We start from the raw sequence: 25,132 nt of genomic DNA, 5'->3' as shown, positions 1-25,132 counted from the left end.
GGGTTGGAGGCTGACATGTCCCGTCTGGGTCAAAGAGTAGCTGACATCCCTATTTGGCGGGTGGCTACGGACGGTTTGTTTTCTTTTTCCTCTGCAAAATATTTATTCAGACCTAAACCGGTGCAGTCAGATCCCCTTTTGAGTGCATGTTGGCATAAGCATTTCCCTTTAAGGTGTCATTTCTTGCTTGGCGTGTGTTAAGGGGTCGCTTGCCCACTGATGATGCCATGGCTAGATTTGGGCGCCTTATTGTTTCCAGATGCTGGTGCTGCAATAACCTTGTTAGGGAAACTATTGATCACATCTTTTATGCAGGGAACACTGCTAGGGCTGTATGGGGATTTTTTATGGGATCACTCGGCTTGCGATTCAGTCATCGAGTCTACGGACGCTCTTGACTGGGTGGAAGCGGGTGGTTTCACATAACCGTCTTGTTGCTTTTGTTATTTGCAGGTTGCCTTATCTTATCCTTTGGGAGTTATGGAAGCACAGGAACACATGCTTACATGGCAGAGGGCCGCCGAGTGTACCTCGAGTGGTGTATGGGGTTGCCAAAGGGGTGGCAGAATGTCTCTTTAGGCGATGACCGCAGGAACACATCTTGCCACCTAATTGGCCGGTCATTCTGTCCTACATAGATTCCACTGTACCGCGGCGCGTGGTTTGCGCTGTTAGATGGGATCCCCCTTCGGATGGTTCTATAAAGCTCAATTTTTCATATTCCGAGTCGTTGGGTGGGACTGCTGCCTTGGTACATAATCGGGGGGGGGGGGGGGGGTGGTTTCTGCTACGGCCTAGCCATTTCGGCAGTCGACGGGTTTCGGGATTTTTTCCATGGTATGCACCGCTCTCTTGAATGGTGTTTAGCCGAGGGTTTTAGGTCCATAGTCTTAGAGTCTGTATTGCCTGAGCTTAAGGGTTATGTAGACCCCACCGCACCTAGTCCATGGGTCTTTGACTCTGAAGTGCCACGACTCCGGTTTCTTTGCTCCTGTGCATCTGTTTCTGTTCTTCAGTGTTTGCCGCAGGGTAACCTCCCGGTGGCTGCATTGGCAGATTGGGTTGGGGATAAGGATGTGGAGTTTATTTTCCGTAATTTGTCAGACTTACCGCCGAGGGTGTGTGCGTTGCTTGTTCATGATGATATCCCATCGGTGATTTTTGATGATTATGACCCGCCTTGAACTATGTTTTGCTTTTGATGAATTGTATCACATTTTTTTTTTTAAAAAAAGAGAGACGAAAAGAGAAAAGGAAATTATAAAGAAAATTTGAAATGAAGGGAAAGTACTACTTAGAGGAAATGATGGTTTGGTTTTGTGTCAGGCCTAGCCTCAACAACGTAGGTGTCAGCGGTACAAGAGGCACCCTAGTCCGGGCAGGATCTATCAAATCCGTTGACCTAGTCAGGCTTGCTGCTGGCCCATAGTAGCTAATGCCGTTAGGGTTCTGGTTATTGTTCGTTGCTGGTGCCGTTGATAGGAGATTGGCTGGCCTGTTGGACTGCGAGCCGCGTCTTTATTTTCCTTATTTATCTTTCATTTATTTCTTTAGCGGAGATATTTCCGGACTTGTACTATCACTTCATGTTTTATTGGTTTCTGCTGGGCTAGTTGAGTAGTTGGCCTTGCTGGCATAGGGCGTAGGGGGCTTTCCAATACTGGGGGTTTTCTCTTTCTGCTCTGTGCTCTCTGTGCCTGTCCTGCTTCTATCTGTGGCTGTGTGTTTCGCGGGATTTGATTCCTGTGTTTCATGCATAGCATACACTCTGAGGTGGGAGTGCTCTCTTAGTCTGCTTTAAATATCTTGCTTGAGTTGGCGATTGGAAGAAAAGGCTGGTTGTTATATAAAGGGTTGGGTGGGTGTGAGGTGGGCTTCTGGTGCTTAGCATATATACTATTGCTTCTGTGGATGGCCGTATAGGTTCCCCGGGCTAAAATACAGTACGCTGTACCGAGGGAGCTGGTCTAACGCTTAAGGGTGGTATATATGTTGGCATCAGTGGTTAGGGAGCCATCACTTGGGACCTTGGGCCGTTGAAGCCCTCTGCGATAAAATCCAGAGCTCTGTACGTACGAGGGTGGCCTGGGTTCCAAGGGTGGGTGGAGGTGAGAACCATTGCTCATGTGGCGGACTATTCACGGTCCCCCCGGATAAAAATGCAGAGATCTGTATCGGAGGGGATCTGTCCAACGCATGAGGGTGGTAGGGTTTCGCGAGGCTGGTTTCATTGCTTCTATGGATGGTCACATAGGTCCCCTCGGATAAAAATGCAGAGCTCTGTACCGTGGGGGATCGACCTGACGCTTGAGGGTGAAACTAGTCCTTCTTTGGCTTTGAAGCACCGTTCCCACCCTTTGTGTAGGGCATGACGCCCAGGAATTGTTCAACTTTGCATGTGATACAGGTGGTTTGTAGAATGGGTGTTGGGCCCACTTGGTGGTTTAGAGTTTATTTTCTTTATTAGTTAGCCTTAGGCCTCTTAGCTTTATTCTTTTATATCTTTGTAGCCTTGGTCACTTTTGGGCCTTGACAAGACGTTGTTTTGGTTTTTAATAAGAGTTCCTTCTTTAAAAAAAAAAAAAAAAAAAAAGCTTAAGCTTAATTGCCTATGAAACTTGAAGGGATATGGAGACACATTGTTGAGTATTGTAAAGGGTTTCTGCTTGCAATTGTCATAGTTGCAGGATTAAATGGACCGAACGATGCTCACTCCTATCTATGGCAGAGCATTTGGTTGAAGGGAATTTAAATTCCCTTCCCACCTAATTTCAAATGCCACAAAATTTCCTTATTTAGTTTAAAGGAATTGCAATTCTACTCGAATTGCAATTTCCCCATTTCATGGAATTAAAATCTCATGTCTCCCCTGAGATTTTAATTCCTGGGATATTAGGAAGAAAAAAAGATAGTGATGAGTCAAAATTACCCATTCATTTTTTAACCTAAAATTAATGCCTAACAACAACTGAACATTTAATTTTTTACTTTATACTATTTATTCCCTTTTAATTCCCATGTATACCAATCATTGGAATTGAAATTCCCAGTAATTCTATTCCTGTAAACCAAACACCGGAATTTAAATTCCTACTTTATTCCCAGTAATTCATCTCCCATGAAATTGCAAATTCTTTCCCACGTAATTCCCCCTCTCCAACCAAACGCCCTGTGAGGATACGTTGGAATTCAATTTTTTTTTTATGCATACAAAGAATCTATGGGGTAAAGATCTATCGATATATAATTTTGTTGTTTCTAAATTTTCAAAATTACATCAAAATTTTGGGTTCTAAAGTGCTTAACTTATACATTGTTAGCATCATCTAAATCTAATAAACAGCATTTCTAACAGAGGGGTTTGTACGTATTAAAAAAAAAAAAAAAAAAAAAACCAGAGGGGTTTGTAATTTTGGGAGGAGAAAATTATATTGTGAAGGAAAAACTAATACTTAATAAAATATATAATATTTTTTAGTTGCTAGATGATAACATTACCAAGTATATATTGTAATTCCAAATAAAAAACAAATATAAAGTACTTGACTTTATAATTTTCTTCCTTTCACAAAATATAAAAGTTTGAAAATTGAAATGTATATAACCTTTAATTCACATGGTATTAATTAACAAGAAGTCTGAAATATGTAGTGAATAAACATATAGAAATTATCAAATATAATTCATACGAGCCCACACAAAAGAAACAATAATCAAAATCAAACTTAGCTCATCCCTACACTACTTATTGCAAAGCAATTCCACTCCTCAATGAAACAATTTCTCAGACCAAATTCAAAGCGCTAAACTCAAGTAAAAAGGAAGGGGGACATCCATAGGTCCAAAATATGCAACTAAAGAAGTCTTTTAAGATAAATTATAGCAAAAATAATAAAGCTTAAGATTTTTATCAGGGATGGGCAGTAGACCGGGAGCTAAGAAATAAAGATTGTTTCAATTGATGTCATTGTTGTCGAAGTCATCTTCAAAGCAAATGAAGAAGTCAACATTGGTGAGCTTCGAATCTTCCTCCTCTTGAACTTGACTTGCAAAGTAGCTGGATTATTCAGGATCACTTGCCTTGTACTTCAGCTACTCAAAACTTATGAGGATTAGTTATTTTAAAGTTTTTCATATGAAAAACTAATAAATATTAAGCATTCAAATAATCTGACAAAAAGTTACAGATTATATATAACCAAAACAAATTATGCCAAAAATAATCTGACAAAAAGTTAAAAATAAAATAAAATTTGTTGATCAAATTAAATAGAAACCTGCAGATTATCAATCCAAAATTTGTTACAAATCATAGTGGTCAACATAAAGCTATAGAAAACATGAGTAATATATAGGTTTTAGACTATTGTTTTTTTCCTTTTTTTTTTTTTTTTTTTTTTTTTTTTTTTGCACTTTTATACCACAAGTATAGAGTATTTCAAATTGTTGAATGTCGAACATAATTCATATATACATATATATTATATTACTCCATCACTACTGGAAATTCTGAAATTTCTGACCACATCAAAGTGATCTTAAATCAAGTTGAAAGTCTTGTTCCGACCACTTTTGGTATCCGGAAAAACCTTTGTTGCTATTTCCGACCACTTTTTGGACTTTTTGGTATCAACTTAATTTAAGATCATTTTCAGGTGGTCGGAAATTTCAGAATTTCCAGTAGTGCATATAATTTTTAAATAATTAAAATCCTATTACTTCATATATGGTAATATGCTCATCAAGAAGCCATAACAAATCTTTTAGCAATGAGTGTGTATGTATATATTCTGTTTTTTTTTTTTTTTTTTTTAAATGGCCCCAATTGTAGTTGGAATTAAGAAGAGCACTAGACAAACAAAACAAGTGTATATAAGCACTTGTGTAGAGTAACTAGAGTTAATGCAATGTAAATTATTGTTAGAGTACAATTGACAAATTAAATCTAAGTCTCACATCAATACTTCATTGGAATGTAACTTTTTCGGTTACTCAGTAAACATTATCATATCAAAATAAAGTTTAATTAATTTTGAGTTGGAGTAGAAGTAGCAAATATGTCAAGAAGTTTCCTAAATCAACAAGTCCAAGGACATGCATGGCTTCAAAGTTAAAGGTATGTTGCAACAATGCAAGGACTAAAATAACTACTAGAAAGGAAATAATTAAATAACTAAATGCATTTTTCCCAATAATTAAACATTGGGATAAAACAAATAATGAAAATAAAATACAACAAATCTATAAATGTTACTACTTTCAAGATTTTGTTTAATGCAAACCTTTTTACGTTCTTGTTCTTCAAAATTTCCACTTTTCAGTTGTTATTTTTCTTCAATACTTGCTGCCTGAAATTAAATAATTAATGACCATGACGAAACCATTAAAAAAAATTAAATAAATGAAAATTTGAGTGAGTTATAGTTGGAAATTAAAACCTTATGAGTATTGTAGTCATGAACACCAAACAAATTATCCCCAATTGACTCCTGTTGCAGTTGCTGAATTTCTTTTGCAGAATGAACAAGCAAAGAATCACAACTGTACAACTCAATTAATCGCAAAGTGTATAGCTCAGCAAAAGTAGAAGGGATCTTCTTCAAATTATAACAATATGTAATATTGATGAGGCGCTCTAGGACAGGGAAAGCATTGTCAGTAGTTGTCCAGTACTGCTTCAACCCCATTCCTTGAATGAGCAGTGATTTTAATTTAGGAAATCCACCTCCACTAAGTTTCCAATATGATCCTTCACAAGCCCGATCTTTAAGTTTAAGCACCTGGAGATTTGGCAACATTCCAATAACTTCTTCCATAGCATCCCATGGCAGCAAAGTTCCTTTCAATGTCAATATTCTGAGTTGTCCTGGAAAAACACTTGCATGTGGAAGTATAATATGACTCTCATCATGGCTATTAATTTTTAGTTTCTCAAGCTTCTGTAAATTGATAAGATCATCCAACCAATTTTCATTTAACCGCCAACATTTCTCATCCGACCGAGCAGGATTATATACAAATTCATCCCCCAACCACGGTATGAAAATTCCCATCACTTTTGTATTTATTTGGTATTCTAAAAAATACTTGCTTTGTGCATTGGGAAGGGCGTAACCAATAAATTGTCTGCAAGTACTCTAAAACAACACTCGGATTATCGAACATATACACTGGGCTCAATTGTAGATGCCTCAACATTGGCATCCTCCAAGTTTGATATACCTTTGTTGTATAACAACTCACCCTTCTTTCTTTGTCTGTCAGAAGCAAAAGAGTTTGTAGATTAACACTCTCTTTCGACTTCCACATTCCCAATTGTTGACCAGGGGAGTATATAATGCTCAGAGCTAGGTATCTCAAAAGAACTAGATCAACACAAACACCAGTAAACAACAAATTCCATTCAGTACAGGGAGTACTACTTAGATCCAATACTCTCAACATCTTGAAATTTGTAATTTTTCTAATAAACCAATTAACTTCATCGTGACAAAAGGATAAAATGGATCGAGATCTATTTGAGATAACGTCAAGTGAAACATCCATTTTTTCAATACTTACCCAACGACAAGTATCTAAGTGACCAAAATGTCCATCTACAACATGTAAGAGGTCCTCCTCCATTGCTTTCCTCTTACAAAAGTCATGTACTATGTCATGCACCTTACATGTTTTAATCTTGCCATCTAAACTAATTTTGTCAATCAAAACTAAACACCTAGATGACCTTCTACCTTCACAAACCCTTCTGCTATCCATAATTTAATAAGTTTTTTTCACTGGAATAGTGCTACCTTCCGGAAAAATCCCCAAATATAAAAAATAAATCTTCAAAAAGTTAGGCAAGTTGTTATAACTCAAAATAAGTATCTTTGAAATACCTTCAACAAATTCATAACACATCCTTTCATAAAATATTCTCTCGATTTCCTTGGAAATCCATACTGACTCATTGATTATTATTGTTTGTGTTGGTCCCAAAAGAGGTAAGGTGAAAGTCTAGAGAGGGGGTGGGGGTCTGAATAGACTTTCAAACTTTTTAGCACAGTACCACAATTGCTAAGCCAGAGATAAACCAAAACTCTTAACTAGATTGTTAGAGTATGGTGCACAACGGAAATTAATAAACGATACGGTGTGTGTGTAGATTGTGTCAAGATTATTCTTGTGAGAAGCAAGCAAGAGCAGTAAGTAAAGAAAGCAGTAAAGAACACAAGGCAATTTATAGTGGTTCGCGAGGTGGTGTAATCCTCCTACTCCACTTGCTCTTATCTCCAAGAGCAATTCACTATATCCACCAGTTCCTGGTTCCAAGATACAATGAATTTCCCTGATCTAGTGCTTTGATCACCAAGCCCACACTAATCACGCCCAGTGCCTCCAACACTGCTGCTTCGGGTTTCACGTCGCCGCGTTACTTTCCTAGGATTTCACAACTCCGCGTTACTTTCCCCCCGTCTTCTACGATCCGGTAGAAACGTATCTTCCGTGATCTAGTGCTTTGATCACAAAGCCCGCACTAATCACTCCCAATGTCTTCCGACACTGCTGCTTCGGTTCTCACAACTCCGTGTGACAATCCAGGATTTCACAACTCCGTGTTACTTTCCTCATTTCCCTTGTTTTGCTCCAAAACAAGTTTTGCCTTGATTCCAACTTTGAGACTCTGTAGATGATCTTCGATGGTGCGCTGAGTCTCTTGTAGTTGATGAAGATTTTAACACTCTTGGATATTTCTTTTGTAAGCTCTGTATCACTCTGAGTGTTTATCTCACAAAGAATATATCAATTTAAGCTCTTGAGATGGAAAGCTTTCTTTGAATTTTGTATGCTCTGTTTAGCTCTGTTCTTTTCGCTTCTTGCTTATTTGCTTCTATGCTTCTGATTTCCTCAGCTTCAATCTTCATCTATTTATAGCTGGTAATGAGAATATTTCCGTTGGAGAGAAACGTTCTGATTTTTGAATTTCATCTAGCTGTATAGCCTTTTCAGAGGATAAGATAACGTTGCAGATATGTCAGAGATTCTCTGCAAGTTGAGGTAGAAGTTCTCGCAAAAATGGCGTCCCAAAAATCTCCATCTGGTGTCGATCACGCCTCTTGGGATTTTTATCTTCAAAATATAATCTCCAATATAATCCTTACTAGTTAGACTAGTATTTTTGCTTCTGCAACTTCTTCTTATATTTTTCCTCTGTACTTCACGTTGGGGCGTCCCAAAAATCTCCATCTGGTGTCGATCACGCCTCTTGGGATTTTTATCTTCAAAATATAATCTCCAATATAATCCCCCCCCCCCCCCCCCCCCCCCTTACTAGTTAGACTAGTATTTTTGCTTCTGCAACTTCTTCTTATATTGCAACTTCTTCAAAATATAATCTCCAATATAATCCCCCCCCCCCCCCCCCCCCTTACTAGTTAGACTAGTATTTTTGCTTCTGCAACTTCTTCTTATATTGCAACTTCTTCTTATATTTTTACCCTTGCTAAATTTGTCAAATTTTGAGATATCAATTTTGAACTTCAACTCTTCACTTGTAAATCTCATCCCTTAGTCAATTTAGAAATCTCATCCTCATACTTTATCTGATGGAATTTAAACTTGGCTTCTTTAAAATATGTGGGATGTGAGATTCGAACCCATAACCTTGCATATAATAATTCAAGCTTCTACCAACCCATCCATACAACTTTTTGGTTATCTTCTTGTTTCACTTGGTGTACTCCTTTCTTTCCATAGATGCTTGATCTTCAAGATAGCTTCATGCAAACTTTAAGTCACGTTCTTTCTTCTTCGTGATTTCTTCTTGAATATCATACGCATACATCTTCCTCTTTTGTTTGCCATTTTCTCTAGGCAAATTCTTGATTTTAGGCTTTATATCTTCTTCATCCATTTCCTCAACTAATGAATTTATTTTGCCCTTTCTTGGTCTATGACTCGACTAGTCTAACCAAAATAAAATTGAGGATCTACGATTTACAATATGGCATATCAAAATCTATTACAATTTATTCCTAACAATTTCCCCCCTTTTGATAATGCCATAACTTATACTCAAATATTGGCTTTAAGTCTTTGAAAAATATTTTTGCTCAATTTTATTTTGACAAAGCCAAGATGAGTTTGACAAAAATAATTCTAGGGAAAACAAAAACTTGTGAATTAATTTAGACAAGTCCTATACGCATCCTTGATTAATTTTTTTAATCAATTTTTATCTTTTCAAATTTTTGCATGCGTTTAACAATTCTTGTCTTTTTAATTCACGAACTAATACATGTAGCCAAAATAAATCAAAACAGACTTAGACCAGACCATCGGAAATATTTATTCATATTAGTCGATTAGAGGAAATATTATTATAGCCAAAATCATTCCAAAATATAGATATTCAAAACATCATATTTTTGAGGAGTTCATATCTGATTACCTTCTGGGTTTCTTGACTCCCATGTCAGCTTTCAATATATCCTTGATATGTTCTCTCATCTTGCAGATATCATTTTTGAACTTTTCACATTCAAACTTCTTAGTCACATTTCCAGCCATGTAGTGTCCAAAGGCCTCTTTAATATTGGTGCCCGGAAGAGCTCCGGCTTCCCACCAAATTATGCATTCTTCAAAGCTTCTTTGGAATCCCAAACTTTCACCATTATTGTTGGTATAATCTCTAAGCTCATACCACATCTCGGTTTGCTTCCTTTTTGCTTCTTCTTCCTTATTCTTCTCAGATATCCATTGAGCTTGATCAGCTTTGGGCCATCTTTTCACCATACTTGGCACATTCTCGGATGTCCAAATTTTCTGCGGTGTTAAGGTTCCTTTTGAGCATTCGAACCAATTTCGAGTTTCAGCAACTTTAGATGAGCTTGATCCAAGACTCGGATTTGAAAATTGAGCGAAACCAACTTGGGATTGTTGACCACGTCCTCGGCCTTGGCCTTTTGTTGGTGCGGCGGTCAAAACTGGCTGTTGCGGTTGACTTCCAATGATGAATTCATGTTGTTGTAAAGACAGATGATTGAGAATTTCTTCCCCCCTTATGACATTATCAATCAAAAAGCCAATGGATTTGGAATCTTGTTCTTGATTGGCTTTAACAAGCTTAACACCATCATGTGTTTTGAGAGAAACATCCTGCAAATCAGATATTTTGTTAGCCATAGAGGATAATTCTACCTCAAGGTGATTTATCCTTGTCTCCTGGTCTTGTATGGCTTTTATTTGTCTCATCTGTCTTTCATTGTTGATCTTCTCGGTAGCTTCTCGTTCCTTCTTCATCAGTTGGATTATCTCCAATAATCATTCGGTGAGATCTCCTTTTAGATGTCTTTCGGCTCTGTCTATCTTTGTTTGCAGAGCGTTTTGATGTTCCAATAGCTCCTTCAAATTTGTTCGTGTGTCCTCAAAGTGTTGTAACGAGAGATGTCCTTGCTCGGTAAGAGTTGTTCCAATCTTTTGACACACAACATCACTTGATTCTGTAACTTTTGCAAACAGTGAAGTTAACAAATCATCTTCATCTTCTTCTCGGGTTCGGCTTCTACTCATGTTCAGAGAGTGTAGACTTTTGAACAAATTCCTTCGTGGATCACCAAGAACTAGATTTTCAATGAGTTGCAAATTTTCTTCTAGCGATTCGGCTTTTTCAAGATGATTTTCAATTTCTTCTTCAATCACCTCTGTTCGTGAGATAATCTCTGTATTTAAATTGACTTCTTCCAGAGAGTTATTTTGAGGAGACATCACAGAGGTGTTATTGTGCACTGACGCTTCATATAAGTATTCCCCCCCCCCCCCAATTGAGGGTCTAATTTCACCATCAATTTGATCCCTTACTTCATCCCTTGTAGGGTCCAATGCATTTATATCAATATTAGTGGGGTCACATTTGATATCAAAAGTTCACCACAGTGAACTCTGACAGGAATAGACTCATGATTTTCAGAGGCTGAAATTGGTACCTCTACAAGTGTACTTCCTTCATTCGCCCTTTCTCCAAAATTTTCAAGAAAATCATTGGCTATATTAATTGAAGTATCACCTGGATGTCAATGAGTGTCAGTCAACGATATGTGTAGAGCAATATGTAGCCTCATTTCATTCTCTTTTTCAATATCATTTGGAGAGACTTGATTGGCATCTTCTTGAGTTGCTGTGGCCACTCGTTTTCCCTTACTGTTCTTTTCTTGAAGCTTCAGCCTATAAACTTGATTTGCATCCATGTTTAGTGCTTCAAGCATTGAGTTAGTTCCTAGCCATTCAAAGGCTAATTCTTCACTTTGTATCAACTCTGAATCAACTTTGGAGATAAAAGAGTGATATCTTTCAAGTCTCCATTCCTTCCATGCTTGAACTCGGTTTAATTCCTTCATCAGTTCTGGATCATCTCGAGTTTGTGTTTTGTCGAACACAATGGGTTCAACACTAGCTTCAACTGCAGATTGATTCGCGATTCTCCTTTGCAAGTCATTGGAAACTTGCACTTCAACTCCTGCAAACTCCATTCGAGTGGTATCTTCTTCCATTGGCATCTCGGGTATCTCTACTTCATGAGCTTCAGACTCTGCCACTTCCTGAAATGGAATAAGTGCTATAGCCGAGCTTACGACTTCTTGATCTCTGTTGCTTGGGTTGCTAGAACCCATGTGTGCACTTGCTGCAGATGGAGTTTTACTGTTCCTTCTTCTAGAACTTTGTGGTGTGCTTGTGGAACCACCTCCTTCTGATCCTTTTCTTCGATTTGTTTTCTTGCCATAGTCGAGTCCAAATTTTCTGAAAAGTGTTCTGTAGATTCCAACACTTTTATTTCTTCTAAGAGGCACATTCTTCTTTCTTAGAATTTCTCCAATAATAAGTCCGTACCCAACTTTATGGAGAAAATGATTTCCTTCAAGTGGTCTTCCATGAGGTTTTGCATTGTTTACAAAGAATAATAGGCGATTGAAGATGTATTTTGCCCAGTTGAATTTTATTCCTTGCATGATTCCGTTCATCAGACTCACGGATGTTCTAGATAGATCGTCCACACTTCCAAGCTTGTTGTCAAGAATCTTGTACATCATCTCTATAAGCATATCATATTCTGGTTTCAGCACGTTCTTTGGCTTGGTTGAGTCATGAATTACAGGTGCTTTTGGACCACGAATTTCATTCCAGAAAGATTGAGCGTCATAATGGTGAGCTTCTGGCATTAGCTCCGAATCAGGAAATTTGAAGCACTCCTTGATATCTTTTTCACAAATTTGAACATCTGTTCTTCCAACTTTAGAGTGAATCACGTGGTTCTTCACAGTGGCATGCAAATAGAACTCGGTCACATCTGTTTCAAAAATTCCAACGTATTTGTAGGTGAAGAAATCATATAGTCCACAATCCTTCAAAGCATTGAGAATCTTCTTTGCTATTTCCTTGTCGGCTGCTCCAATCATAAAGAACTCCGGATTGAGTGTCATCCCATCGATCAATTGTTGTTGTAGAGTAAGCAGATTTTTGGGTTGCATGGCTTTGGTTCCAGACATGGTGTTCGCCGGTGAGATTGAGAGCTTGAGAGAGAGAGATTTCTGATCTTGATAGAACTGGAAAATTTCGTCTGAGAGGAATACGAAGGGTTTCGTATGGTTTAAGAAGGATTTACGAGGATGTATAATTCTCAGAGAGAAATCTCAATTTAGACCCTTATAATAGGTGTGGTGACAAGGCACTTTTAGGGGTGGAGGTGTCTTTTGGTTGAGGTGTTACTAGGAAAGAGAAGAAAGTTATCATTAGCAGACAAGAGCATTAAATGCTTCTCAGTCTTTTAGGTACCCTATATATGTAAGGTGTATAGAGTAAGGAGATTATGAATGGACACCTCTGATTATTCTTGAAGATTTAAGAGAGAGTATGGATTTGGGAGGAGATTTTACGGGAGAGGGGATCTGATTTTGTGAGAGAGGGTGAGATTTTTGTGGGATTTAATTTATGGGTAGAAGTTTAAGAGGTATAGGTTTGAAAGGTGAAGAGTTTTAATGGGATTGAGTTTTATGGGGTAGAGGTTTAGAAAATGGAGGTTTCAACTCAATCTGATCTCTTCCTTTTTATTCTAAAAAACATGTACACGTTAGATATAACATATAAAATCACATAATTATAATCACACATATATCCGTAAATCTCACATATAATTTTCGAAACATATATGGACATTTAAAATATAGCAATTAAATTTCATCCATACATAAATATGCACATACACGGTAATCTCCTAATTAAAATAAACACAGATTTAGAAAATTAGACAAATTTCAATTAATCACCAAAAATAAACATACATATATACGGTAGATTCTAAAACACACATCTAATCAAATAATCAAATATTTAGAAACTAGCCAATTAATTAAAATAACTAATTTAAAACACTTAGCATGGCAATTTTCACATAAGCAATTATACATAACACACGTATTATGCCATAGCTAAAAACATTTAGTCACGCAATTAAATCAAATAAACACAGATTTTTGAAAATGAATTGCATGGCACATATTTTCACGTTAAATTTCACATACAATTTTACAAATAGATACTAAACACATTGAACTAATTTATTCATGCAATTTTCGAACAAATATATGAACGTACATATCAAATAAAATATATGAGCATAAGTATCAAATTTAAATCATGAGATTAAGTCCAGTGATACTTAGCTCATTTCAAGCATTCCCAATTCATGCCTTAAAGTAGAAAATTTCGTTTCGCATAAAGGCTTCGTGAGAATATCTGCAACTTGATTCTCCGTAGGGATATACTCGATTTTTAGATCTTTCTTTTCAACATGATCCCTTATGAAATGATGTCGTATGTCGATATGTTTGGTTCTTAAGTGAAGCACCGGATTGTGAGTGATAGCGATCGCACTTGTATTGTCACAAAATATGCTAATATCGTCGCAATTCACTCCGTAATCCTTCAATTGTTGCTCCACAAAATTTGAGCACAACAACTTCCTGCAGCAATATATTTGGCCTTGGCGGTACTAGTTGCGATGGAATTTTGCTTTTTGCTAAACCAAGAAACAAGCCTTCCTCCCAAGAATTGACAAGTTCCGGAGGTGCTTTTTCTGTCTATTTCGCAACCTGCAAAATCCGCATCTGAAAAACTAGTTAGCGTAAAATCTGTACCTTTAGGATACCACAATCCAACATTGATTGTGCTCTTCAAGTATCTTATGATTTTCTTTGTTGCGGTGAGGTGGTTTTCCTTTGGATTTGCTTGGAATCTTGCACACACTCCCACAGCATAAGAAATGTCCAGCCTGCTTGCAGTGAGGTATAGTAGTGAACCAATCATTCCTCTATATTTCGTTTGTTCGACATCTTTTCCATCTTCGTCTTTGTCTAGCCTTATTGATGTACTCATTAGAATTTTGATCGATGATTTTCCATCAAGGCCAAACTTCTTTATCAAGTCGTGGGTGTACTTTGCTTGATTGATGAATATTCCTTCCTTCAATTGTTTGACTTATAAGCCCAAGAAATAATTCAATTCACCCATCATGCTCATTTCGAATTTATTCTGCATAAGCTTCGAAAATTTCTCACACAAAGAATTGTTAGTGCTTCCAAAAATAATATCATCAACATATATTTGCACTAATAAAATATGATCACCATCTTGAATTCTAAAGAGAGTTTTGTCAACAAGGCCTTTGGTGAATTCACAGCTTATCAAGAACATTGACAAGGTGTCATACCAAGCTCTAGGTGTTTGTTTCAACCCATATAATGCCTTTTTAAGTTTGTAGACTTTATCACCTTCGCCTTTTACCTCAAAACCTGGGGGTTGTTCGACATAAACTTCTTCTTCGAGTAATCCATTCAAGAATGCGCTTTTCACGTCCATTTGATAAACAGTGAAATCTTTGTGTGCGGCGTAGGCTAGGAAAATCCTTATAGCTTCGAGTCTGGCTACCGGTGCAAAGGTTTCATCAAAATCTATTCCTTCTTCTTGAGAGTATCCTTTTGCAACGAGCTTTGCTTTATTCCTAACAATCACGCCTTCTTCGTTTGCTTTGTTCCGGAAGACCCATTTAGTTCCTACAACATTGTGGTTCATTAGTCTTGGAACAAGTTCCCAAACGTCATTTCTTTTGAATTGATCGAGTTCCTCTTGCATGGCGTCAATCCAACTTGGATCATTTAGAGCTTCGTCCACTTCTTTTGGTTCAATCTGAGATAGATAACATGTGAACAATGCTTCCATGGTAGATGATCTTGTTTTCACGCCATCTCGAACATTTCCGATCACTAATTCTTGTGGGTGATTTTTGAGCCATCTTAAGTCTGGTTCAAAAGGGTGCATGGTGCTGGGTGGATTCACTGGTTGAGAAGAGGTAGCACTGGTTCAAATTTCTGCTTCATTTTCTAGATATCCAACTTCTCCAGTAATTGCATCCAGGGGGTGATTTGCAATTTCCACTTCAACTGTATCCCTGGGTTGATTTGCAATTTCAATACCAATTGCATCCCACACTCCACTTCTTACTGGATGAGAGATGGGATTTTCTAGAGAATTAATTTCCAACTCATCCATTCCCTGCAAAATATTTTCTTCACACGTATCATCAGTATCACAAAAATCAATATGACACTTGTTACCATTTTGTTCAATATTTTCGCCATTTTCGTCCAGAGCATCAATATTGACGTGTGATTTTTCATCAAATACCACGTGTATGGATTCTTCAACCACCATTGTTCTTTTGTTCAACACTCTGAATGCTTTGCTGGTAGTCGAATATCCTAGAAAAATTCCTTCATCTGCACGCTCATCAAAAGTTTTTAGATGCAATTTATCATTAATATGAATAAAGCACTTGCATCCAAAAATATGAAAATAACCAATATTTGGTTTTCTCCCTTTATATAGCTCATATGGCGTTTTGCTATACTGCTTGTGGATCATGCTTCGATTTTGCGTATAGCAAGCTGTGTTGATAGCTTCCGCCCAATATCATTTCGAGAGACCGGCTGCACTAATCATCACTCGTGCGGCTTCTTTAAGCGTCCGGTTTCTTCTTTCGGCAACACCGTTTTGTTGTGGTGTTCTAGCGGCAGATAATTGATGAGAAATTCCATGTGAATTGCAAAAAGCTTGTATAACGCTGTTCACGAACTCGGTTCCACGATCGGTTTGGATTTTTGATATTTGCAATTCTTTCTCATTTTGTAGTTGCTTCAACAGCTTCGGCAACACTTGTTCAACTTCATTTTTCTTCTTGAGAAACACGGTCCAAGTGTACATGGAAAAATCATCAACAACAACAAGAGTATATTTCTTACCACTTACACTTATTGGATCAACCGGTCCAAATAAGTCCATGTGTAACAAGCTTAGCGGTCTTGATGTTGATTCGTGCGTCTTAGACTTGAATGATGATTTGATTTGCTTCCCGCGTTGGCATGCATCACACACTTGGTCCTTTTTGAAGATAATACTTGGTAGTCCTTCAACTAGATTTTTCTTTACAAGCTTATTGATAGTCTTGAAGTTTAAATGGTTGAGCTTTCTGTGCCATTCCCAATTTGCTTCATTCGAATTTCTGGCCATTAAGCATACTGAATCTTTGCTTGTGCTCCAATCAACAATATAGATGTTCTTTCGCCTTTTTCCAGTGAGCACAACTTCGTTTGAGAGCTCATTTTTTATTAGGCAATTATCTTTGGAAAATTCCACAAGATAGCCTTTATCACAAAATTGACTAGTGCTCAACAAATTGAATTTTAGGCCTTCAACAAATGAAACATCTTCGATCTTTAAACCATTTCTTTCAATTGTACCAACTCCTTTTGTAGTTCCATAATTTTGATTTCCTCCAAATATAACTTTTGGTCCATCGGTTTTCTTGAAATTCACTAGACAAGATTTATTTCTAGTCATGTGGCATGAGCAACCACTGTCGATGTACCAAACATCCTACAAAAAAGATTAGTTGGTTTTAGGTACCCACACTTGCTTGGGTCCTTTGCTGTTAGTGATTTTTGGTAACCAAACCCACCTAGATCCTATTGAATTAAGATAAGGTGGTTTGTAACCATTTGAAACACGATAATCATAATTAACTCTTGAAAACATTTTTAGCGCCGGATTTTGAAAAACATTTTTAAATCTAGGCACCTGGGAAGAGGATTGTTGCTTTGGTCTATAAGAAGCATTAAAACAAGATTTACACAGCCAATCCTTTTGAGTGGAATAAAATCTTCCATCTCTATTTCTAGAAAAGCTTCCCTCTTTTCTAAAAATTCTTTTTGCACTTGACTCTTTGGCATATCTTTGCTTGAAGAATTTTTGTTGTTTTGCCGTATTATTGAACTGTTTCGGCCTTTCAACATTCAACTTTGCTTTCTCATGATAGCCAAGTCCTTGTCTCATTGTGTTATACTGACTTTTAACAAATTTTACCACTTGCACTTTATTAGTTAAAGGAGTAGTAAGATTAGTCAGTTTCGGAGGGGTTTGAGAACATGTGGAGTCATAACCGATTCCGGTTCTATCTCCTGATGGCTTTTGCATGTTTACCATTTTATCCATAATTTTGGACGAATTAGTAAACGTAGCAATGGTAGCCCGAAGGTTATGTTCTCTAACCTCTCTTGCTTTGCACTCTTCTTGAAGTTGAATATTTTCACTCTTCAAGTTACTCACTTCAAGTAAAGCATCTTGCAATTTTTTATTCATCTCTTCTTTTTCAAGAATTAGAATATTATTGCGCTCCTTGAGTTGAGGATGGGTGAGCATAATCTCTTGACAATCTCGCATTAGACTGCCAATAGATTCACGAGAAAAAGAGGAAATAACAGAATTGAAAGAATTAGATGTTACCTCTTCTTCCTCTGCTCCAAGAGCCATAAAGCATTCTTCACTTGAACTCAACTCAATTGATTTGCATACTAGAGCCGTGTCATCTTCCGAACTTGAGCTTTCATCACTTGATGACAATCCATTCGACTCATCATTTTCATTTGGTTCATTGCTAATGAGAGCTTTTCTTTTGTCACGCTTGAACCTTCGATCTTTGCTTTCGGATTTATTCGGTGTAGATTCAACATTTATGCCTTGATACTTGCTAACGATCGGATACGGACAATTTATTTTGAAATGTCCGGGTTTGCGGCAATTGTAGCATAAATTATTGTTTTCTTCGACTTTCTCTTCTTGTGTCGTGCGAGAGACAAATTTTCCACGAGCAGAATTTTTGTTGTCTCCTTTTCGCATGAACCTTTTGAATTTTCTAACAAAAAGAGCAAATTGTTCGTCAGTTATAAAATCAATATTATCTACTGACCTGGAGGATGATGGTTGTTCGGCCATTAGAGCTGGATTTCGAATTTCATGAACTTCATCATCTTTGGCCTTCATCTCGAACTCATATGCTTTAAGATCACTAAATAATTTGTCGGTTGACAATATTCTTAGATCTCGGTGATCTCGCATAGCCATAACCTTCATGTCCCATGTAGATGGTAAGCCTCGTAGAACTTTGAGATTAATTTCCTTTTGGCTAATATTTTTGCCAAGGTCATTAATTTCTCCAAGGATTTTGATCATTCGAGCTTCCATATCAACAATGGATTCATTTGAGAGCATTTTGAAGTCCTCGAACTTCTTCATAGCAATAGTGAGCTTGTTATCTTTTTCTTGTTCATCTCCTTCTCCGATCTTGATGAGAGTATCCCAAATTTCTTTTGCACTTGTACATTTTCGAACCTTTGGGAATATTGTATCATCAATGGCTTTGAACAGAATATCTTTGGCAATGTTGTCAAGATTGTTCCTCTTTCTATCATCCGATGTCCATTCCGGTTTTGGCTTTGGTACGAATTGTTGAGCATCCGGAGATAGAAGAAAAGCCTATTTACTTTCAATATTTCGATCAGGCCAGTGGAAATAACTTCCCACATTTCATCGTGTAAAGCTGATAGATGAACCTGCATACGAACTTTCCAATCATCAAATTTATCAAGCGAGAATAATAGATTTTGAGCTAAATCTTTATTCATCTTCTCGGTTGATACGAGAGACAAATAATCCAATTTACACACACTGGGTAAGATGGATCTGCCTAGCAGTCAGAAACAAGTTGACCCAAAGAGACAACTTGCTTTGAAACAAATTTGACTCAAATAGGCTACAGGCTCTGATACCAATTGTTGGTATCAGTTAAAGACAAAATCTGACTCGGATAGGCACCTGCTCTGATACCAATTGTTGGTCCCAAAAGAGGTAAGGTGAAAGTCTAGAGAGGGGGGGGGGGGGGGTGAATAGACTTTCAAACTTTTTAGCACAATACCACAATTGCTAAGCCAGAAATAAACCAAAACTCTTAACTAGATTGTTAGAGTATAGTGCACAGCGGAAATTAATAAACGATACGGTGTGCGTGTAGATTGTGTCAAGATTATTCTCGTGAGAAGCAAGCAAAAGTAGTAAGTAAAGAAAGCAGTAAAGAACACAAGGCAATTTATAGTGGTTCGCGAGGTGGTGTAATCCTCCTACTCCACTTGCTCTTATCTCCAAGAGCAATTCACTATATCCACCACTTCTTGGTTCCAAGATACAATGAATTTCCGTGATCTAGTGCTTTGATCACCAAGCCCACACTAATCACGCCCAGTGCCTCCAACACTGCTGCTTCGGGTTTCACGTCGCCGCGTTACTTTCCCAGGATTTCACGACTCCGCGTTACTTTCCCCCCGTCTTCTACGATCCGGTAGAAACGTATCTTCCGTGATCTAGTGCTTTGATCACAAAGCCCGCACTAATCACTCCCAATGTCTTCCGACACTGCTGCTTCGGATCTCACAACTCCGTGTGACAATCCAGGATTTCACAACTCCGTGTTACTTTCCTCCTTTCCCTTGTTTTGCTCCAAAACAAGTTTTGCCTTGATTCCAACTTTGAGACTCTGTAGATGATCTTCGATGGTGTGCTGAGTCTCTTGTAGTTGATGAAGATTTTAACACTCTTGGATATTTCTTTTGTAAGCTCTGTATCACTCTGAGTGTTTATCTCACAAAGAATATATCAATTTAAGCTCTTGAGATGGAAAGCTTTCTTTTAATTTTGTATGCTTTGTTTAGCTCTATTCTTTTCGCTTCTTGCTTATTTGCTTCTATGCTTCTGCTTTCCTCAGCTTCAATCTTCATCTATTTATAGCTGGTAATGAGAATATTTCCGTTGGAGAGAAACATTCTCATTTTTGAATTTCATCTAGCTGTATAGCCTTTTCAGAGGATAAGATAACATTGCAGATATGTCAGAGATTCTCTGCAAGTTGAGGTAGAAGTTCTCGCAAAAATGGCGTCCCAAAAATCTCCATTTGGTGTCGATCACGCCTCTTGGGATTTTTATCTTCAAAATATAATCTCCAATATAATCCCTTACTAGTTAGACTAGTATTTTTGCTTCTGCAACTTCTTCTTATATTTTTCCTCTGTACTTCACGTCTGGGTCTGTATACTGCTTCCAGACTTCATCTCTTCAATTGACTTGGGAAATCTCTTCCCTTGTGAAACTTCATCCCTTGCTATTTTGGGAAATGAAATCTCTATCCCTTGCTAGATTTGTCAATTGAAATCTCATCCCTTACTTGATTTGGACTTGCAATCTCATCCCTTGCTATTTATATCTCCAATTTGAATTGAGACCCTTATAAATCTCATCCCTTCAATTTGAAATTGCTTTCCCTGTATCAATTTTGAGATATCAATTTTGAACTTCAACTTTCAGATGAAATTGCATCCCTATATCAATTTCGGGATATCAATTTTGAGAAACTTCATCCCTTCTGTTGGTCCCAAAAGAGGTAAGGTGAAAGTCTAGAGGGGGGGGGGGGGGGGGGGGAGTGAATAGACTTTCAAACTTTTTCGCACAGCACAACAATTGCTAAGCCAGAGATAAACCAAAACTCTTAACTAGATTGTTAGAGTATGGTGCACAGCGGAAATAAATAAACATAAAGTGTGTGTGAGATTGTGTGAGCAGTATATCTCGTGTAGAGCGAATATGTAGCGGCAAAGAACACAAGACAATTATAGTGGTTCGCGAGGTGGTGTAATCCTCCTACTCCACTTGCTCTTTTCTCCAAGAGCCAATTCACTATATCTACCACTCCTTGGTTCCAAGATACAATGAATTTCCGTGATCTAGTGCTTTGATCACAAAGCCCGCACTAATCACGCCCAGTGACACCACACTGCTGCTTTGGGTATCACGTCGCCGCGCTACTATCCCAGGATTTCACGACTCCGCGTTACTTTCCCCCCGTCTTCCACACTCCGGTAGAAACGTATCTCGTGATCTGGTGCTTTGATCACCAAGCCCACACCAATCACGCCCAGTGCCTCCGACACTGCTGCTTCGGATCTCACAGCTCCGTGTGACAATCCAGGATTTCACAGCTCCATGCTACTTTCCTCCCTTATCTTGTTTTGCTCCAAAACAAGTGTTGTCTTGCTTCCAACTTCTGAGACTCTGTAGTTGATCTTCAATGATGCACAGGTCTCTTTGATGAAGATAAACACTCTGGAATGATTTCTCTTGATAGCTCTGAGTGTTTTCTCTCTTTGAATATATCAAGTAAAGCACTTGATATTTATGCTCTGTTTTGCTCTGTTTAAGAACTCTCAGAATATTTTCTTTGAAGCTCTCTGAGTTCTTTTTCTTTTCTCACTTCTCACTTGAAGATTTTTGATATGCTCTTTACCAAAATGAGATTTTTGCTCTATGCTCTTTTTAGCTTAATTGCTCTATTCGATCCCTTTTATGGATTCGAATTTTCTGCTCTCTTGTTCGTGAGTTCCCCCTTCTTCAAGTCTTCATATCTTCATCATTTTATAGCTGGTAATGAGAATCTGTCCGTTGGAAAGAGACGCTCTCATTTTTGAAATCTTGTATCTTTTGTCAGAGATCTTATCTTATCTTCTGCAAAAATATCAGAAAGAGATAAGCTAGCCGTTGATGGAGTTTCATCTCCATGTAAATGAGCTCCCAAACTTCATCTGATATTCCTCCGGTTTTACGTTGAGTGGAAATATCTGGGTCTCAGTTTTGGTGTAGAATGGCTTCTCTGATTAGCTCTGAAGTGGTCCTTGTATCTTTGGGATTTAAAAATATTCTTCAATTTAATCCCATACTAGTTAAACTAGTATTTTTCCTTGTGAGAATATTTTCACTGTAAGTTCATCTTCATCTTCTTCATTCTCACGTCTGGGTGTTCTCAGACTTCAAACTGGCTTTGAACTTCCACCCAATTTGAATTTCTCCTTTGTAATTGACACCCAATTTCAATTGGCTTGTAATTGGCACCCAATTTGAATTTCTCCATTGTAATTGGCCCCCAATTGACTTTGACTTGCAATTGGCTCCCAATCTACTCCTGGTGCTTCCAATTGCTTCCCAATTTTGGTGCTTTCAATTGCTTCCCAATTTGAATTGTTGACTTTGACTTTGAAATTGGCTCCCAGACTTCTGTATTGAATTTTATCTCAATTCAATTTGATCTCCATGTCTTCTTTGAATCGGTCCCCAACTTTGAAATTGCATTCAATTTGATCTCCATGTCTTCTTTGAATCGGTCCCCAACTTTGAAATTGCATTCAATTTGATCTCCATGTCTTCTTTGAATCGGTCCCCAACTTTGAAATTGCATCCCATTGATCTCCATGTCTTCTTTGAATCGGTCCCCTACTACAACCTCAATTGGCTCCCAATTTCAATTCTACATTGGCTCCCATCTTGAATTGATTCCCATGTTAAACTTGCTCCCATCTTGAATTGATTCCCATGTTAAACTTGCTCCTTTCAATTGATTTCAATTTTCTCTGAAACTGGCTCCCAATTTCAATTGATTTCAATTTTCTCTGAAACTAGCTCCCAATTTCAATTGATATCTTGAATTGATTCCCATGTTAAACTGGCTCCCAATTTCAATTGATTTCAATTTTCTCTGAAACTGGCTCCCAATTTCAATTGATTTCATTGCTTCCCAATTTCAATTGATTTCATTGCTTCCCAATTGCATTTCAATTGCCACCCAAGTGAAATTGCTTCCCAATTTCCACTTGTAATTGGCGCCCAAAGCTTAAACTAGCGCCCAACTCCATCAGATTAATTTAATTTGACTTCTAAAATTATTGATGGTAAGTTTTGAACTTGAGCCATTTCGGATAATATATCAAGCATCATCCACTTCGTCCATACAACTTTTAATTAAATTTCCAATCACATTTGATGTACTTCTTTCTTTCCATAGATGCTTGATCTCCAAGTCAATTTCATGCATTCTTCCAATATTAATTTTCTTCACGAAAATTCTTCTGGGATATCTTCTTTGAGTAGCATTGACGTGATTTCATATCATTCATCTTCTTCTTCAATTTGTCATTTTCTCCAGACAAATTCTTAATTTTCGGCTTGATATCTTCTTCTATTTTCATGCATCTTCCTCTTTTTTTCTCTTTTCAGATTTAAATAATTTCCCGATCACGGTCTAAGACTCTACAAGACCTATAAATAAAATTGGGGGATCTACAAATACAAATTTTGCATATGAAAACCATTACACTTTATTCCTAACACCTTCACGGAAATCTCATCCCATTGACTTTGCAAATTGCTTTCCTTCGGCCAAACCATCGCCTCATACTTTATCTGGCTTCTTTAAAATATGTGAGATGTGAGATTCAAACCTGTGACCTTGCATATAATAATTCAAACTTCTACCAACTCATCCTTACAAATTTTTGGTTATTTTCTTGTTTCACTTGGTGTACTCCTTTCTTTCCATAGATGCTTGATCTTCAAGATAGCTTCATGCAAACTTTAAGTCACGTTCTTTCTTCTTAGGGATTTCTTGAGGGATTTCTTCTTGAATATCATACGCATACATCTTCCTCTTTTGTTTGCCATTTTCTCTAGGCAAATTCTTGATTTTAGGCTTTATATCTTCTTCATCCATTTCCTCAACTAATGAATTTATTTTTCCCTTTCTTGGTCTATGACTTGACTAGTCTAACCAAAATAAAATTGGAGATCTACGATTTACAATATGGCATATCAAAATCTATTACAATTTATTCCTAACAGTTTGTGCAAGTCTAGCAGCTATAACAATTGCAAAGGGAAATCCCTTGAAATAATTGACAATGTGTCTCCATATTGCTTGAACTTCTGAGCCCAATCTTGCAAGATGAATCTTTTGAAGAAATAAATCCCAACTTTCTTCTGAATTAAAGAAAGGCAGGTTTAAAGAACAATTATTATACGATCTTGCGTGCATGGACACTTCAGCATGTCGACTGGTCAACAATATTCTACTCCCAGTAGGATCTTCTGGAAATGACCTTTTAATTTCCTCCCAATGGTTACTGTCCCATATGTCATCTAGAACAATCAAATACCTCCGACCAAGTAACCCTTTATGTACTAGGTCAGGTAGGTCGTCATTGACTTGATGGATGAATTCCTTCTGTTTTGGATCAATACACAACAAAAGCTCACGAAGCATTCTACGTATGTCATATGTTGCAGACGTAGACACAGTTGTCCAGGCAAGAACATCAAAATGAGATTTAACTAATGGATCTTGGTACAAGCTTCTAGCAAAAGTTGTATTACCTATTCCCGCCATGCCAACAATTGGTACAACCAGTCTTTCTTCAGAGTTGTCTTCAAGGAGTAACCATTTGATACGTTCCAATTCAGTAGTGCGCCCTACCATTGTGCTCTGAAGCTCTGAGGCTATGGGAAGGGAGGAACTACTACTTTCAATCCTTTCCCTCGATGAAACAATATCATTCACTTGCAAATCTTCATTCACACAACACTTTGCGAACCTTTCAATTGCATAGTCCAAGGTGTAACGAAAGCTTTCAGCAACAGTACTCGCACTCTGCCTTCGGCTACAACTCTCAATTACTTTCGATTCAATTTCATCTTCTATTCCCAGGGCATTATCTTTAAGCCTTGCTTTCCAGTCTTGCATCGGCACGTGTTCATCAGCGTTGAATTGATTCTTAGATTTCTCAAGAAAGTCAACCAACTCATGTAGCCTTTCAGGGGATTGATATTTGCAGCATTGACA

The 25,132-nt window shown here is 37.6% G+C and overlaps 1 protein-coding gene and 1 long non-coding RNA gene across 2 annotated transcripts; one reads left to right on the top strand and one right to left on the bottom strand.

Annotated features, from left to right (window-relative positions):
• The first annotated feature begins 3,634 nt into the window (after nucleotides 1-3,634).
• LOC109159519 lies at nucleotides 3,635-18,902 on the top strand. Its single transcript, XR_002050590.1, has 3 exons — nucleotides 3,635-4,126; nucleotides 5,447-5,450; nucleotides 18,892-18,902. It is a non-coding gene; the product is annotated as an uncharacterized LOC109159519 (long non-coding RNA).
• Nucleotides 6,732-24,820, bottom strand: LOC109159518 (putative disease resistance RPP13-like protein 3). Its single transcript, XM_019307622.1, has 2 exons — nucleotides 24,136-24,820; nucleotides 6,732-6,965 (listed from the first exon to the last, which is right to left on the bottom strand). The coding sequence occupies exons 1-2, from the start codon at nucleotides 24,767-24,769 to the stop codon at nucleotides 6,763-6,765; spliced, it is 837 nt and encodes a 278-aa protein (XP_019163167.1). The 5' UTR covers nucleotides 24,770-24,820; the 3' UTR covers nucleotides 6,732-6,762.
• Between the last annotated feature and the right edge of the window lie 312 nt (nucleotides 24,821-25,132).

This window comes from Ipomoea nil, unplaced genomic scaffold (genome assembly GCF_001879475.1).
Source record: "Ipomoea nil cultivar Tokyo-kokei standard unplaced genomic scaffold, Asagao_1.1 scaffold2833, whole genome shotgun sequence".
In the NCBI taxonomy this organism is placed as follows: Eukaryota; Viridiplantae; Streptophyta; class Magnoliopsida; order Solanales; family Convolvulaceae; genus Ipomoea; species Ipomoea nil.
This window is presented reverse-complemented; position numbering and strand designations above follow the sequence as displayed.